The sequence below is a fragment of the Protomyctophum parallelum genome (assembly GCF_964188405.1).
Source record: "Protomyctophum parallelum genome assembly, chromosome: 20".
Lineage (NCBI taxonomy): Eukaryota > Metazoa > Chordata > Actinopteri > Myctophiformes > Myctophidae > Protomyctophum > Protomyctophum parallelum.
The window spans coordinates 29,950,564-29,969,182 of record NC_139718.1 but is presented as its reverse complement, the minus strand read 5'-3'; the positions used below and the strand labels follow the sequence as shown (position 1 = coordinate 29,969,182).

The following is an 18,619-nucleotide window of genomic DNA, read 5'->3' as shown; positions in this document are numbered from 1 at the left end:
ACTGTGCAAATATCAACAGTTAATGGAGCCAGAAGCAGCACAACAGCAAGCAGCAAGGCTTCAACATGCTTTTTGCTCAAGGTCATCCAATGTTCTGTTGCAATGTCAATGTTAGGGGATGGTCTTCGTTGGGTCAGGGTGCATATGTTGGTTAGACATACTAACAGACCGACAGGCATTAGTCCGACAACACCATCGCTCCCGACATGTGTGGCCAGTTACAACTAACCCGTGGCTCCTGACATGCGTGGCAGGTTAAAACTAACCTGTGGCTTCCTGTGAGGTTAGGTTTTGTGTAGGGTGTCGGACCAATGCCTGTTGGTCTCTTAGTACATAAATACACAATAAATCTATACCTAGGAACAGTAGAATAACATGGGTAATGTGTGCTCAGTGTTGCCAGATGTATGATAATTATCGTATTTGTATGATCATTTTACCCTCTATGATCAAAAATAATTCCAAAAATGTCCAAATAATTTGGTCATTTTCGCCATATCACCAAAAGGTGTATGGATTTACCAAATTCCCCTACGCAATTGTTTGTGAAATTACACATTTACAAGTGTGATTTCTCTTTTTTGGCTGTGTACAATAGTTTTCTTTCAAATAAAAGAAGTTTAAGCCTCCGGTATGATAATTCAACACTTCCCATCTGGCAACACTGTGCTTGCGTGTGTCTGGCTTTCTAGACTGCCTCACTAGCAGAAGCTGTGAACAGGCATGGAGGAGACCAGAGGGGAACTACATTCCACATCTGGATGTGATGAGCCCTGGCCTTACCACAGACTGACCCTTCAGACAATAACTTTTATTCAGTATATGGGAATGTATGTTTAAATTTCACTTCTCAGTCTTAACCCAGGGATCAGGAATACTAAAGTGAATTGTGTTGTAGCACAATTCCGGGAATATTTTCCCTGACTTTTTTGGAAGTCAGTCATAGCCAATTGGTAAAACGGACTCATATACACCTTGATCACATCACATTGATCACATTTGTGTGCGTTTTGGACAATATCTGTGAGCGTAGTATAGCAATTTTAGAAACTTGCCCTTTGTTCAAGAATAAAACATTATTTTAAAGACATAAATCTATTAATTTGTTTAAAAAAATCCATTCATTTAATTTGTCAGTGTTTCCCCTACCATCTACTTGCATACCAAGACTTAAAGGTCTGCTTCTATTGGTTTTACGGGAGACTAGGCATAAACATTGCCAAGTGTCCAGATGTTTCTGGGCAGTCGAGTAAGACCAGGTGTTATTAGGGGTGGGTTCGATAAGGCAATAATGGCATTGTATTCCTGCCCGATAATCGTATCGTACCATATCGATACGGCAGGAAATGCTGTGTGTGATGCGGCTTTAACATAATCAGTTTCTGCCCGACAGATATAATTTTTCGGACAAAATAAATATTTGTCAAAACATCGGCAATCGGTAGTTTAGAACTCTGCAAAAGTAAATTATTCAATTGATTTCATTATTCAAAATCAACGCGTATCTGTATCGTGATATGTAGCTATCGATCGTGATAGGCGTTATTACAAATATATGGCGGTTCTCTCCATTTCCACCTATTGAATAGACTCACTCTAGATTTCTTGGTTAATCTCACCAGTCTAAATGCCTGTGGGAACTTCATGCAAAATGATAAGAGCCAGGCGTATTAAATAACAACTAATGCATTAGTAGACTCTTGTTTTTTGTTGTTTCAGAAGTCCTCAAGCACAAAAGCCAGGAAAGGATTAAGATGTGAAATCAGTCATCTCAGAGCAACTGGGGAGAGTCAGCTACTACTATGACTAGAATGATGTAGAAAGCAAACTGAATCTGATGATGAAATAAACTGATGATGGTGTATGACGCCTACTAACGTCAGTACAGACTTCACATTTGTTTATATTTTGTTAAAAGTTATTAAAACCTCAATAATTCAGTCAATCAGTCAAACAAGTTAAGTTATTCAATTTGTAAATAAATATCAACAGTAAACATACTGTAGTCAGTGTAGTAGTACCAGTCAGTTGTCTAAACATGCCAGGCCGCTGGTATGGTCCTCTATTAACTGGCAACTATAAATTTTATGGATTAACCCGTTTATGGAGATTATTATAATGTTTTCCTTTTTTGTGATGGTGGTGTACAGATTATGTTGCCTACTAACCAACTGGTTAGCAAAATGGTCAGCAGTAATGCTAATATATACCATGATCTCAACATGCCAGACCGTCAATATGGTATTTGAACTGTTCATTGTATGGATTAAACACTGTGTCGAGATTCTCGTTTCCTATCTTTGTACATTCATGTATAAAACATTAGCTAAGTGGTCTCATTCTGCCTTCTCAGCTGAACTACATGACTGTAACTGGTGCAGATCAAGTAAAAAGAGACTGTGGCATCTCTAGTTATGCACCTGCGTGAAGAGGCCCATAGATCACTCTTTTACCTTCAACTACTTCAGTTACACCCTTGAAAGTCCCTCAATAAAAGGCATTCAACCAAAATGGTTTAAGTGAATGTGCTCAGTGGCCAAGGAATGCAATGGTACTGGGCAGCTCCAGCCTCCCAGGTATGGAGTTTTGCTTGAACCAACACCCAATGTGCTCTCACTGCTCTGCAAACCTAACCTGAATAAATATGTTATTCCATGAAATTCCAGGTTCACTGATAAAGCCATTAAGCCTTTATGCTTCTCTCTGCATGGTGTGCAACAGGCTGAACGACCAAAGGCGAGGGATTATGTTTTCACTTTTGTGAGTCTGTCTGTCCGTCTGTAAACAGCTTATCTCAGGCACCAATTGCCGTGAAACGCACAATCCCGGTAAGATCCTCCACCCCAAAAGATTCAAATCGGCCCGTTATAGCACCACCGACTCCTACAAACCTCATGCATTATCTCTGTAGTTATGTGAACAAGACGTAAGGCCAAGGAAGATCTGCCTCCCCAAATGTTTCAAATCTGCCTTTACTTACTAGTACAAATAATAGTCTCTAAATTGCAAGAGGCAGCTGCTTTTTTATCAGTTTCTGATGAGCACATAAGAATGTTCACAGGTACTGTGCAACATCCTTGGTTTAAAAACATAAAGTTGCAACAACAAAAAATGCAATTGAAAAGGTTCACGAGAAACATTATATTCAAACAGCCTAATTCAGCAGTCACTCCCAATTGAAATAAAAAAATCACACCGTGTGAACTGAGTGGTGCAACTCCCCTCTCCCCACCCAGCACTATCTCTCTCTCTGTTTCTGGCACAACAGCGCCACTTTTGCCCCTACTGGTACTCATAGTCACATAGGTTAACACGGACATAGTCACATAGGTTAACACGGACATTTGTTCCTTGGAGTGGTTGCACCACTCAAAAACCTGTGTGAAGTAAGTGGTGCAAATAATAGTAAGGGTCCCTGTACTGTACTGTACTGTACTGTACTGTACTGTACTGTACTGTACTGTACTGTACTGTACTGTACTGTACTGTACTGTACTGATACACCTGAAATCATCATATATACAGTTAATATGTATGTGTGTGTTAGGCTGCACAATAGTGACACTTTTTTTTTTAAACTAACCAAATGCTATTTTCGTGCTCAGACATAGCCAGCCAGCCAGGGACAGACCCAGCCAGGCAGCCAGAGACACACAAAGCTCCTTAATGAAGTGGTTGCACCACTATGGTTGCATTGCTATGAATATAAAAATGTATTATGCAATGTACAGTAAGTTGTAATACATTATAACTTGTTATTGTATCTTAACATGCAACAAAAGAATCACCTCTATTATTTACTGTTTGTGTGAGTCTTCTGTAGCTTCCTCCTCACAGTTGCATGCAAGGTGAGAGTGCCCATTGTGCACCATTCTGCCATTCTGAGAATCTGCTATATACAGTGGTAGCAGAGCACTCATGCACTTCTAAACTAGAGCCAGTCTCTTCCTCTGCAATACATAGGGTAAAATGCTCTGCCTTAAACTTTTGTGTACTAGAAACTGCTGACACAAGCATAGACATGTTGGACATGTTTAATCAGGAAGCGTTACTCATCCATTTAATTACTTTATGCTTATCAAACTGCGGGCTGGATATGCAAACTTAAAGAATTTTGTACTGCCATTGGGGAATGGGCCCATTTCCAAAGTGAATCCGTGTCCCAACTGAGGCTTGTCAAATACAACATGGAGGCAGAATAAAATACATATCTAGGCAGGTGGCCAACAATGTAATGATGCACTCTTGGTTGTCCATTAATATTCAGTCATACTTTTTTCTCATGGAATTTTCCATGTAGAGCTAAAGTAGATATACACACTCTCAACACTACTACATACATACTAGGCCTTCGGGTTCGCTGATACAACCACCACTGTTATAGATTTAATCTACAATTATTGTAGTAAACAAAACAATCAGAGTCCTCCTGCAGAAGAGTTGCAGAATTGTACCACCATCAGTCTCTGCCTGCTGTGAAAGACCTTATAAATATTAAAGATAGGTAAGTGACAAGGCTTCTGGCAGGGCACTGGCTCATACCCACCCCTGGCACCATCCTCCACAGCACTGGACCTGAACACCATGGCATGGCAAAAAAAACATGCAAGTGCAATTTCTCTTCCCTCTCTAACTGACAGCTTACTTGGTAATTTGTGTTGAGACTGATGACCCTTCAGGCCCTTTGCTAGGCGTTAACATTCCCTTTTAAAATGTTAAAAATGCACAGCCCTTTAATGGTTGAATGGGGAAATAAGCCATTATTTTCTGCTGAACTCCTTAAGACCACAACATTAAAGTTACTGTATTTAGAGACACTACAAAGCTGGGAAAGCCAAGCCCGGGATTTACATTTTGGTCTACTTGCTTTTCCAAGCATGTTACTTAAAAGTATAGACTGCTTGTGCCACCCTTATCCCTGAAATTATTTCCAATGTTATTATTATTTTACTAACTCTTTTTTTTAAATAGTTCAAATGGCTGATCTACAAGCTCACAATGTGTCGATGTAGATCGACTAGTTGAACTATTTAAAAATGTTTTTCAAGATAGTAAAATATAGTGTTTTGGGATACAGTCTTGTTGAGGGAACATTCTTCTTTAGCACTATTCATTTCATGATTTTTGTCGTGTTGTATGTGTAACACCTGGGAATCGAACCCCCCAAAAAAAACATGTGGAAAGCCAACATCTTATTCTTAACCACTAATCCCTATGACTCAGGGGAGATATTCAACTTTTTAGGCCATCAGGCTGAGGTTGTGAGCCAGTACTCACCCCCCTTTTTGACCTCCTCCCACAGGGAAACCCGATCCACGTCACGACTCACGGCACCATTGTAACACCCGGGAATCGAACCCGGGTCGCCCGTGTGGAAAGCCAACAACTTAAGCACTAAGCAAAGGGATATCCCTATGACCTGGGGGAGATATTAGACTTTTTAGGCCATCAGGCTGAGGTTGTGAGCCACTGCTACATTTGCATAGATAGTTTTGTTGTCCAAACTAGATTTACTGAACGCCACGTGAAGCCACTGAATCTTCCAGGGGCATCAAACTGCTGACACATCAACTGTCTGACAATAACCTTCAAGTGACCAAGCTCAGTGGGCTGTCAGTGAGGCAAATGGCTCCCCTTTCATATTGTGTTCAAGTGTCAGGGCCTTAGGTGAAGTGTATTCAATAAGACACTTTTCTGACGACCTACGAGTGAAGGCTAGAGGAAAAATAACGAGGAAGAAGGAAATTATCTAGTCAGTCAATCTATTCTACGTCAGCCTAGTCACCACAATGCCATGTCTTGCCATGATGTTGTGACAGTTTCAAGATGAATACTACCTTGGTGGGGAAAGTACAGATTGTACACACACACACACACACACACACACACACACACGAATATTGGTCCACAACAGCAAAAAACAATTTCTGATGGTTATGCCGATGAATCTTATAGCTGAAACACATTTGTTTTTGCCTATGGCGTGTAGGCCTACTGGTTTCATGTTTGTTTTAGCATGCACAGCATCCCTGCTACACTGCAACCAATCTTGTTGACTTTACAAGGTCTAGGATGGATCACTCTATAGTCTATTTCATGTTATGTCAAAAATACCTCCAAAGCTTTTAGATGGTCAAACTGTTAGATAATCCTTGGAATTAGGACAGCCAGTAATCCATGTGGTACATCACATGGGGAGAGAGGGAGAGAGAGAGAGAGAGAGAGAGAGAGAGAGAGAGAGAGAGAGAGAGAGAGAGATTCCAAGAATACCCAATAAAACTAATGCAGCAGCACCTTCTCGTTCTCAGGAAAAGTAAAGGAATAACTTTGATGTTCTTCTAGAACATTTCTGGTGACAAACCAGCAGGTTGGGGTGGGTATTCCACTCCTCAGTGAGGGCAGCCAGTAGTGGGCACTGAATCTAAACTACCGGTAGTTTACTATCCGTGGGAGGAGAGGGTGTGTCTGCAGGGGCCTGATGCAGCACACACAGCGCAATGTGACAGGTTTGACAGTTGTTTTACCTCAGGCTCAGACTCAAACCTGTGCAGCTAACCGATCGGCAACCATCCCCATCAGCAACTCAGGACACTACCTGATAAACGCAATACAGAACATACAGCAGCCTCAGCGATGCTCTTTCTAAACCGATGCAGTCTAGGGTCAGTAGCACAAGCACAACGACTTAACTGTATGCTATATTGAAAATACACACATAAAAAGAGAACTGAAATATTGCTTAGCCATAGAATGAGAACCTACTCGTTTTTCACGCATACATTGTCACGAAAGGCCTTATCCAGGGGAACCACTGCTTGTCCAAGAAACACATCCAGACCGATTAAAGCCCGGTGCATCACCGTGAGCGTCAAGTCGCAGCTCCCCGGGGGGTAGGCGCTCCGGCCCCCGTCCTCCAAAACCCCCGGTTGCAACTCGAACGCGCATTCCTCTTTCCACTCTGGAGAGGTGGTCTTTTCCACCACACCAGTCGAGTATTTCTCCTTCCCCACCTGAATGATGGTGTAGATGTCGCTGGTCCCGTGTTTGCCCTTGCCTCGCAAGCCCCGGCCCCGCAGAACCGTCACCTGGACGTGTGTCGGTACCCATCTCTGCTCCGTCTCCTCTGCGATTAGCGAGGACATAGTATCCGCGGACACAGGGCGGTGGGCTCAAAGCGAAACGCGGAGACGACAGACCCGCCGTTTCCTCCTGTTCGTCAAAGGTGTGCAGTCGCATTAACTCCGCGGCTGACAGCGCCGCATTATTGCCCCTCGTGGCCTTAAAAGTTGTTGAGATATGTTTTTTGTCGACTTCACCCTCTCGCGTGCCGTTTTTCTCCTCCTTGTGCGTTTCTTCGCAGTGTGGCTGCCGCATACGCGCTCGCCTCGTTCCCCGACAGTGCGTGTTCGTTCTCTACTTCTCTCTGTGTCTGCCTCTGCCTCTCTCCTCCTTTCGGGCACGCAGGCCCCTCTGCAGGCAGCGACGTCACGCCTTTATCCTTTCTGCAGGGCAAGGAAGTCCAGCAGCGCTGCGAACACATGTGCTAATATGAAGGGATTGCTATGCAGGCCCACTGTGCTTCGGAATGTAATGTAAATATGCTCCTGATGTGAACACGCTGTGGGTCTACTGCCCGTTGAAATGAAAATATTTATGCAGATGGCTGGCTGGCCTCAGATGACTTCATTGCAGATGCTCTCTTGAGTAAAATGTGTCCTACTGTTTAGACACGGCCATAGCATGCTTGGTGGTGGGAGAGAGAGATGACAACTACATTCCATTTGATGAAGACAATGAATAAATAATGAATAATACAAGTTAAAGTGAAGTGCCATATCAGCGCTAGTTCTACGATCTCCTTTTAATAGAATGTAGGTCAATATGGTTAGGTTTACTTAATTACTTTACAATACAATAGATAGATATTGATGTAAAATATGCCCATTCTTTATAACCATGTATATTATGCTCTATCAACAGTTGGCATGCATGAACAATGTGTGCATGGATTGCACATGGGGCCAGCCAGGGGTGCAGGAGGACTGAGGAGTGAGATGACACCCTGCTTACTTTAATAGGATACTAGGTGGGGTGGGGGTGAGGGGTTCTCCATCCATCCATCCATCTTCAACCGCTTATCCGTAGTCGGGTCGCGGGAGCAACAGCTCCACCAGAGTGCTCCAGACTTCCCTCTCCAGAGCAACATTAGTGACTTCCTCCTGGGGGATTCCGAGACGTTCCAAGGCCAGTGAGTCGATGTATTTCCTCCAACTGCGCCTTGGTCTGCCCCGGGGTCTCCTCCCAGTGGGACGTGCGTCAAGGACCTCCCTAGGGAGACGCCCGAGAGGCATCCTAACCACATGCCCTTTTCCCTCAAACCGATTTTTCTCAATAAAAGCCACAGGCTACAAGAGCTTTATTGTTATTCTTCCGGTTTGAGGGAAAGGAAGTTCCGATTGATTGTTCCTGTCTGATGACTACAGAACAATACTACAACATGACGTAGCGATATCAGCATAGCGATGGTGACGCGAGGTTGTGCGGTTGAGATGCAGGGCAAATCTGAAAGGATAAAGATGGTGTTGGAGGCAGCGAGGAGATTCATCAACATTGTGGATATCACTGGAGACTGAGGATCTGATAACACACTGAGGGAAGGGTTTGCGCAAACTCAGACCACTGGGTCTGAGTAATGATTGACATTCGATCGGTTTGGACAATGTATGGGGAATTGTGGGTTTAATATGGGTGATCACTGTAAATAGTTAGTACAAAGACTTTTGTATGATCCTCACTCCCTATCAGAAGGTGGCGGTAATGCACCAAAAGGTGGATGCAAACCGCTGTAAAACAACATTAAGAAGAAGAAGGTGCTGTTGATTGGGATTGGTTGATTGATTTATTAACAATTTGCAGAATTACAGTACATTTCAAGTACAACTCAATACAAAAACTGTGAGTGGACGACACCATAAACTCATAAAGCATTACACTTGTTTACAATAGGGCCCACCATTTTCAATTCATCAAAACATTTAGAGACGTATGAATACACAACTATAGTGAAACAGGAAATCATCATAAAGGAGGTAAAAAGGGAAAATAAACATATACAGTGAGGGGGAAAAGGGGTGGGAGGGGGATTCAGATTTTACGGGGGCCAGTTTCGAATTGCAGCCGTCCGAAGGTGCCCTTTGAGAGCAGTTTTGAAGGAGTCAAGGGATTTGCATGTCTTAATGACTGTTGGTAGGGCGTTCCACATTTTGGTGGCATAGGAGCTAAATTAATTTAGTCCCTTGTTTGTGCCGAATCTGGGTTGCAAAAGGTTTGTTGAACTCCCTCTGGTGTTGTGGGTGTGGACTTTGTTGACATTAAGGAAGTATTTAGACAGGTACATGTGTATCTTGGTGGTGTAGCAAATCTTGTGGACCAGACCCATTGCAAGATGCTGTACTAGTAGTGCCAAGTAGTAGCCTGACCAGTTTGTTTTGGGAAGTCTGGAGCCTTAATTGTTTTAAGGGCCTTAGAGGTGCTGTGGTACGAGCCAGGAGGTGCATGCATAGTCGAAGAACCTTGTACGAGGGCTCCTGTTAAGGTCTTCAAGGTGTTTTTGTTGACCAGTGAGGAGATCCTGTATAGCAGCGGTTCCCAAACTTTTTTGGTCGTGCACCCCCTATTACCTCCTGACCTAGCTGACGCAGCCCCAATGTTCTATTTGGCCGAAAATGATACATTATTTTACAAGATTCCTATACAGTGTATAGGAACACCAAATTGCACCACTGTATGTCAGATATACAGTTTGAGATCTAATATATGAAGTTGTGATTTGAAGATGCTGTATATTAACTGACACATTGAGTGACATAGATAACAGCCCGTTCAAACGTTTTACCATTATTCCACCTATAGTTGTGGAGTGAACAGCAATTTCTTACAGACCCAAAATCTTAACATTTTAAATGTTAACTTGAATCCTTATCCTCCACTAAGTTTGAATAACAGAAATGCAGCAAGAAAAATCTTGTTCCGTGTATAATCTGTTTGCATCTTAACAGTTCTCCTGATCTGCCTTGGGATAGAGTCCTGATGGATGAGCCTTCATTCAGATTCACTGGAGTTGACTGTTTTTGTGCCTTTGGACCAAAAAGAGGGAGATCTATCGTGAAAAGGTATGGTGTCATATTCACCCAATTGCCCATTCAACAATTCTCGTTGTCATATATAGTCCGAACTTAGAGGCCACGTGAAACTACTTTGTTTTGATAATGGAACAAACTTTGTAGGATTGAAAGGGAGCTTAAAAAGGCTGTTCAGCATCAGAAATGGGTAATTTAGCAAATAAGAGGATATGCTCTGCCAACACGGCACCCAGTGAATATTTAATCCTCACTCTGGCTCCCATCATGGCAGAGTCTTGGAATAGCTAATACGATCTGTTAGGATTTCATTTGATTATAATTTGATGCAGCACTCCACCACAGCCCTTAGCCTGGAGGTGTGTTTTGGGTATTGTCCTGTTGGAAAACAAAATATGTTCCCACTTTTTCTGTTGTTGCTTGTCTGTGGATTTTGCTAAAACATTTCAAACATTCATCTCTTGAAATGTTTTGTTTCTCTTTGATTAGTTGAGCTGCTGATTATCTTTTAAGAAGTTAATTGAAAAGCATTCTATGAGGTTAGCCACAATTTGCAACTCTAGATTTTTTATAATGGGATGAATCTAGAGTTGCAATACCCTCCATTGACTCCCCACTCATCCAAATTGCTTTTGCGATCTGCTTGTATTAAACAACGTTAAAATCACCAACATTGCAGCTGTAGGGAAAGCTTGAATTGTCCTCTTTCAATCCACTGTAGACATGTTATGAACTACTTTTTCTAAGTGTTAGAGTCACTTGTCGAAGTCACTGAACGGCCCTGCGTACCACCTGTTTCAAATTTGCACATAATGTAGCGCGACCAATTGTTAAAAACGAGTGCTTCCAAACTCCAACACTTAGAAAATAATCACCTGCACAGAATTAGTTGACAGAAATTTTATTATTTTTATGAAACAAACGCTTTGCATATTGAAAGAGGACAATTCAAGCTTTCCCTACAGCTGCAATATTGGTGAGTTTAACGTTGTTTAATACAAGCAGATCGCAAAAGCAATTTGGATGAGTGGGGAGTCAATGGAGGGTATTGCAACTCTAGATTCATCCCATTATTTAAAAAATCTAGAGTTGCAAATTGCGGCTATCTATGAGGTGACTACCTCATGACAGTGGTTGAGAGAATGACAAGAGGCAAAGGGTGGCTACTTTAAAGTCATACCGTGTAAACCTTTATATTTTTGATATCATTTTTAGCTGACAGTGTATTTTTCACAATAATGCATTTCATTGTTTTTGACAACTCCTCTAGTCTAAACACTGAGTGTATGCTTCACACTCACAGCAAAATAGCGCAGGTACAGGTATATAGTATCCTGTATTTGTCCGAATATAAGACGACTCTGATTATAAGACGACCTCCATTTTTCAAGAATCATTCGTGGAAAAAGTACATCGAAGACCAAATAGTTTAGTCCCTGCTTATAATGCGACCCAGGGTAGTATTTGTTTGAAATGATACGGTTTCTGACAACATTGTTGTTGCTTTCCAAAATATCCTCAATGCTAGGACCCTGCAGCATTTGTTTTGGAGTGGTACTTTCATGGTTTTGTTTCAAACTGAATTCTGGGAATCGTTATTCTAACAGACCATAGACAGATGCTGTAATGACATGTTAGGCCTCTAGCCCAGTGATTCTCCAGGGAATATGTGACTCAAAAGGGGGTCTGCGGTGCGATGTGTCCAGGCGGAACACAAAAACAGATGTCAGTAGGTCATCAGTTAAGCTAATATCCAGTCTGTTACTATCACATATATTGCTAAATTACGGTACACTATAGGAGTAAGGAATTTAGGAGTTTAGTGCCCAGTTCAGTCAGTAGAGTGCTTGGCTGCTTGCCTTTGAATTGAAGGTTCTGGGTTGGTTCTATTCTGTTGTGGCCAACTCAGCATATGAGTAGCACAGCTTGGGTTAATGTTCTACCCACAGCTTGGGTAGAGTGTGTTGCGCTGACTGATTCAATTCAGTCAGGGATATAAACTGTCTTGTGTTAAAGCCAGCTGAGCAATGAACCAATTGGTGAACTAATTATTATTCCCTTTATTCTTTTTTAATAGTTTATGGTCATTTTTCTGAGTACACGTTTGCTTTTTCCGGCACACAGCCACACATTTACACACGCAGCCCCACTTGGAGCTGCCAAGTAAACCCACAGTCATTTCGTTTCCGAGAGCAGCACTGGGTCACATCAGGAGACGGTTTCTCTTGTATTTGAAAGTGTGGTGTGCAGTTAAACACCCTGAAGTTCTGTCAGTGGGCCAAAAGCTCCAGATGTAGCTCCCTGCCATTAGACTCTTTGTTATACATTACCTGGGCTTGGCTTAGCTGCATATTCTGTTCCTTTGCACAAACCCTTCAAGTTAACCATTTCAATTACAAATTAATTAATTATTATTAGGCCTAATAATACTTTAATGTGCCTAACTGAATACTTTATAGGCAGAGGATTACTTGGGGAAGATATTTACAATTTAGATTATTGTAGTTGATAATCTAGGAGTGTAAAACTATATTTCAGCATATCTTGTAGTTAAAGGGCAAATAACATGCATTTTAAAACTGCTTTTAATATTTAATAATCATATTGTCTATGTCCCTCAAAGTTATTTCTAATGGTTTGAGCCTCAATCACCACTCTGATATAACCAGGCCTTGTCATTTCTTTCTGGACTTTGAAAGCAGTTTTAGCTGCAGTACCACAATGTCCTGAGGTGGTGGGGGTGCTGATATGCAGATTATTTAATATTTGAGTCATTATAATACTGATGCTAGATAAAACCAGGCTTGTTTCCATTCCATGCCAGCTTGGAAAATCAACAATGGTGGACATTGTAAACAAGTGGAAATGCAAATTTGGAACTGAAGACTGAAGAAGAGGAGGAATTATACAAAGTAGGGTGACATTGATGACATCACGATGAGGCCAAAATCAGTCGAGCTGTTCCTGAGAGCAATTTCCATTAAAACACTCATATGACATGAAAGCCTGATTGTTCAAAATTGGTTATTTGTGGGGATAGAAAACACACATGGGAGCCCCAGAAACACAAAAGAAATTGAAAAAGTTGAATTTTATGTTATAGGTCCTTTAAACCAACATTGTTCTTATGAAGTACTGTTAATCATTGGTGAAGATTGTAAAGATCAAGAAGCAGAGGGGGAGAGTGACAGAGAGAGACAGTTCGGTTGAAGCCCACATTTGAGTAACACCAGCAACATGCATTAAACCTGATGACTCAAAAATAAAACTTGCCATAATGTCTGAGCACAATTCAACTCTGTTCTCAAATAACTGAGCATTTGTATACATTGGAGTCGATCGAGGCTCTGTCCCGATTCATTCATTCCCTGTAAGCATGAAAATGTTTATAATAAATCCATAATCTGACCAATATATATTACAGGGAATTAAATTAGGGATGACCCCCAAAGGGAATTGTGTAGAAACAAAGCCAGGTATGCTAGCTAGGATGGTTGTGGGAGTGCGAAAATCTTCATAGAGCTCAAAGCAACAGCAGCATAGCAGTGCAGCAAGATGGCAGAGTGGCAGCAATGCATCAAACAGAGTGAGCAGTAAGCAGGGATGTTTAAATTTTTGCTCGACTGATCAGCTGGTTGGCTGCTTTCTTATACCGGTAGTATTTTGAAAAAGTTTTGTCTTCAAGGAGTAGTTCACCAAATAATGTATTTTCTGTTCTTTCGGCACTCTCAAAGAGTATCCATCGTACTGAGTCTTCTACTGATCGATGAACCGGACATCAAATTATTGGCTTAGGAATGTGTGTAATTGATAGAAAATAAGTAATTTGTTGGGAACGACTCTTTTAATAGTTTCATAGAAAAATGTACTTTGTAGCTTTGGGATATTTATTCTTGATTGGCTGCCATCGTTTCTTTACAATCAATATGGGAAACCAGGCAATTTTGTTTATTTTGATTTTGTTAGCTTACTAATCATAGATGGGTGAATTCATCATGTCTTTATTTATCCATAGAGGGTTTGTTGACACTCCTTCATATCATCACACTTTCAGACCTGCTATTTGCAAAGTACAATAACTGTCTCCTATTTATTGCCACTGAGAAAGTCAGTTGGGGTTTCAGTGCCTTGCTCAAAGGGTATCGTGACACCAGGGATTGCAAGAATGACCTCATTCTCCTCTGGTGCACAGATTTTCCCACCAATTGTGGGGATTCAATTAAACGCCACTTCTTAAACCAACAGCCGCCCCCATATTAAAATACTAGTTTGGTTGAAGACAAATAGTCTTCTTTGTTCATGGAGATGTACCCACCTATTTGGTGGGTATTTTGACAGAAGCACTTGAGACTTTCCACTCAAGTAAAGACCGAATAAACAGTCCCTGGAGCCACAACATGGTCCACTTGACAAATCCTTGTACCTGTTATAATTTATTTAAAGTGAACTGGATATTTTAAGGTCATGTATATCAATGCCTAGAATAGAGGCACAGTGAGTGAGAGAAGTGAACAATATTATAGCAGAATAGTGTTGAGATGTTGCGCAACACGGTTATAAGCTTTTATTCAATTAGCATCAAGTCGTGTGTGTGTGTGTGTGTGTGTGAGTGACACGCGCACACACACACACACACACACACACACACACACACACACACACACACACACACACACACACACACACACACACACACACACACACACACACACACACACACACACACACACACACACACACACACACACACACACAGTTAGGGTTATATAATATGTACCGGTATGTATGTTTATCATGTCTGCCCAGCCCAGCTCAGTCATATCAAAACTTGACTACTGTAACTACTGGCCTCTCAGCATGTGCTCTTAAGCCCCTCCAAATGATCCAGAATGCCGCAGCACGCCTGGTTTTCAACCAGCTAAAATGTTTGCATGTCTCTCCCCCTTTCTGCTCCCTCTATTGGCTTGCAGTTGCTGCCCACAGCAAGTACAAAACACTGTTGTTGGCCTACTGGTAACCAAAGGCATGGCACCCCCATACCTTCAAAGCCTGATCCAACCCTACAACCTGTCCCGCTCACTCAGAGCTAAAGCTAACACTGTCTGAACCCTAAAACGTCTGGCCAACGCTATTTGAAAGGGTAATTTGTTTACATTTTACACACACACACACACACACACACACACACACACACACACACACACACACACACACACACACACACACACACACACACACACACGTAGTACAGCATATGCTTCTATCTGAGTAGGGATTCCCAAACATTTCCATGCGCTATGGTGGACCCCCAGTAGCCATGTGTCTGCAGTCCCCTGTGAAATAACCTAACAAAATAGCTGATAGTTCAGACCAGTTGTGTTGCGAGGCTTTGTGAGCTTGATCTGCTATTTTCGAACGATTTTTGAAAGATCCTTACTATGATATGCCGACAATATGTTATGCTTTTATATACTCCCATTTTCCTCTCCTTTCCAATTGGTCCATGGCCCCCACTTTCAACACCTGTCCTGTGGTACATAATAGGCTACTCTGTGGGTATACCTCTATAGGCTGTGTAGAGATTGATCCTTAGCATTGATCTTTGTGCTTGTGTGTGACCTCCAGTCACTGCATGAACCACTAGTCGAAAAATCCCTGTCCTCTGTTCATGCAAATCAAAAGTACAGTAGCATGTTGGGCACTCCTACATTTGCATGTTATCAAGTTTTTACCCACAGTACACATTGGGTATTCTGATAACTTCTGAATGCTTTGAATATTTCTTCACAGTGTGGAATTTAGGGGGCAAGCCATATCGATTCATTGAGTGCCTGTCTGTTTCTGCAGCTAATATCTCAGACCACTGGACTATTCGGCTGCAAATGTCCTGTGCACACTGCCAGTAGGACAAGAAAGTAAATTCTTTTAGTTTTTAGAACTTTTATTTTGTACTGGAAGGCGGTCAGAATGTGCGGAAACTTTCCCCAATATGGAAATCATATTCACTGACATCATACTGACTCCCATCCCAAGACTACCACTACCTACTGTACCACAGACCAGTTGAAGCCTATATTGGCATCTGCTGGCCACCCGTAGCAACTACAATATTAATCGTTGGTAGTTCTTTTTCGATGTTTTGTTTACTAAGATGGAGCCTATTATTTTACTATGCAACATGAAACTATACAGAATGAGATTGTAAGGCGGCTTAGCATCTCTCGACTTAACGCTAATCAGACTCGGACAAAACCTATTCTAGCGTCATAGAGCATCTAAAGAGGGGGCCTGAGATCTTTAGTAATATTTTTTGACAATCTAATCTATCTAATTAAGTTATTAGTCCGGCCAATCAAAAGTAGAACCAAGAGATTCCTATAGCCTGGCTCCCTAAAGAGGATCAACTCCAAGCTTAGGACCTCATCAAAGGGGGATTCCTCCCCTCCATTCCTTGTCTATTCTAGGAGTAGAGCTGTCAGTCAAGGCCTCATCAGGACCACAGATTCATATCGGTGCACTGAGAGCCTGACGCCAGCTGTTATATAACAGCGGTTAATCCACGCTGTAAAATAGAACATTGTGATTGAACACACACGCATGTAAGCAAAGGCAGTAAGGGACAGATGCCGGTGGGACACTTTTCTATGGGGCCAACAGAAACAGATAGACCTGGTCAGGTTGTGATGGAACCAATTCAAGCACCAGAGTGCAAATGGCCTACTTAGAGTCTAAACTGGGTAATTAGATACCTAATCAGGGCTCACATTCTCAGCCCTGCTGAACGTAATGAAATGCCTGCTCCTGTCCTCCTACGTGACACCCTCGTCAACTCGAGATTCTCACACAGAACAACAGCTGTTGAGTGACTCGTCCCCATCACTCACAGTCTCACCTCAATCCCGTATATCCTGAAGCACCCCTCAGGCATGGTGGAACCAACGCCTTGTGTGTTCCTGTGAGTTGGGCTAGACGTGTGTTGGCAAAGTATGATAGTGCAGTTATATTGAGGATAATTGCTTTATCATTTTACTTTCCACATCTTGTATCATGTTTTCGAGGGGCGTTAGCCCCTCCTATGCCCAGCTTTGTGTGACTGTGTGTACCCCATAGTGAGGATTTGATTTGCTGAGCACGGAATGTGATGTATGATGATGTATGATGGTAAGAGCGCCCCTCACTTCAGACAAGCGTGATGTTTTGTAAGTTTCATAGAGTATGTAGAGATGATACAACAGCTGTGTAAGAAAGAGGGGGTCAGTCTATGTTTCTGAGCTTTAGCCTATGTATATCTAAATATTTAGTCTGTGAAGAGGAGATCAGGTATCGATTACAGATTGGATCCGGGCCCCCGGATCCACTCTAATGAGTTTTTATCCAGAGTTCATGGACACATGCCTGGCAGAAAGGGGGATGAAGTGAATGGCCAAGTACATAGTCATCGACCTAGAGTGGCGTTGTGGAAATGAGAAAATCATGTTTCTGTTACTTCTAAATAGGCTAATTATAAATCCAAATTACCAGGGAAATGCTATATATATACTTTCCCAAAAAACTGGATTAGAATGACAGACACAGTTGGATTAGATGACAGACACAGACAGTCCATTTATTGGACAAAAATAAATAATAATTTAAAAGATGAGATAAGATACTTTTATTGTCCTCGTAGTCGTACACATATGCATCACATACTGTATACTATACAGTCTGCTGACAATGACATATTGACATATAGCATTTCCCATATGACTCATATCAGGCACAACCCTTATACAGAAAATATGACATTAATATATCAAGAACCAAGTCCAAATATTTGTAATAGGCCAACATTTCCATCTCAAGTTCAATGCTATACCATGTGCTCCTAGTCTACTAGTATTTGCTACTAAACCACTTGCTCCATCGTGGAATAATAATTTGTAGCATAGGTTTATCCTCGACACAATTCAAGTTTATTCTAAAACCATTTTTTTTGTTAAAGTAGGTTGCATTCAGCAAAGGCCTATATATAGTGATAGTGATCACTTAATTAGGATGCCTAAATTACAAAGAAAACCTAGACGTAGCAATGTATCAAAGGAATTTGTGATTGTTCAGCACTATCCAACTTACATTAACCCATGCAGGGAGGCTCAGTGACTTATTGAAATTCCATACAGCTCTGATAGATTCTGTGTCCTGGACTGACGGTAGACAGCAGGGTCTCATCCTATCCAAACAGAATTGCAGATTAATTCAGTGCCAAATGCCCACAGTCAGCCCCACAGCACAAACCCTCTGCACTTTTCCCACACAGTGCTCCTCATATGCAGTTTAGCAGATAATTAAAATATAAATCGAACAAAGACCACTAAGTCCCTGGTTAACAGACACAAAAGGAGAATCCACAAAGCTGGTAAACCAACACCACATTAAGCTCTGAAAGAAAAACACGCCTCGTTCAGGCCAGCTGTTGTGGACAAGTGTTCGCCTGCGCC

The 18,619-nt window shown here is 41.8% G+C and overlaps 1 protein-coding gene across 4 annotated transcripts in view; it reads right to left on the bottom strand.

The window, feature by feature from the left end:
• Positions 1-18,619, bottom strand: part of rab11fip5a (RAB11 family interacting protein 5a (class I)) — a 67,898-nt gene that overhangs the window by 27,638 nt on the left and 21,641 nt on the right. For 2 of the 4 annotated variants that reach the window (XM_083792147.1, XM_083792150.1), the window contains exon 1: positions 6,763-7,442. The exons of 1 other annotated variant lie outside the window; for it this stretch is intronic. In XM_083792147.1, the coding sequence (XP_083648273.1) occupies positions 6,763-7,142 (380 nt within the window). In that variant the 5' untranslated portion in view covers positions 7,143-7,442. Of the gene's footprint in view, positions 1-6,762; positions 7,443-18,619 lie in introns of those variants that run through there. One more of the 4 variants, XM_083792148.1, reaches the window with a different exon arrangement.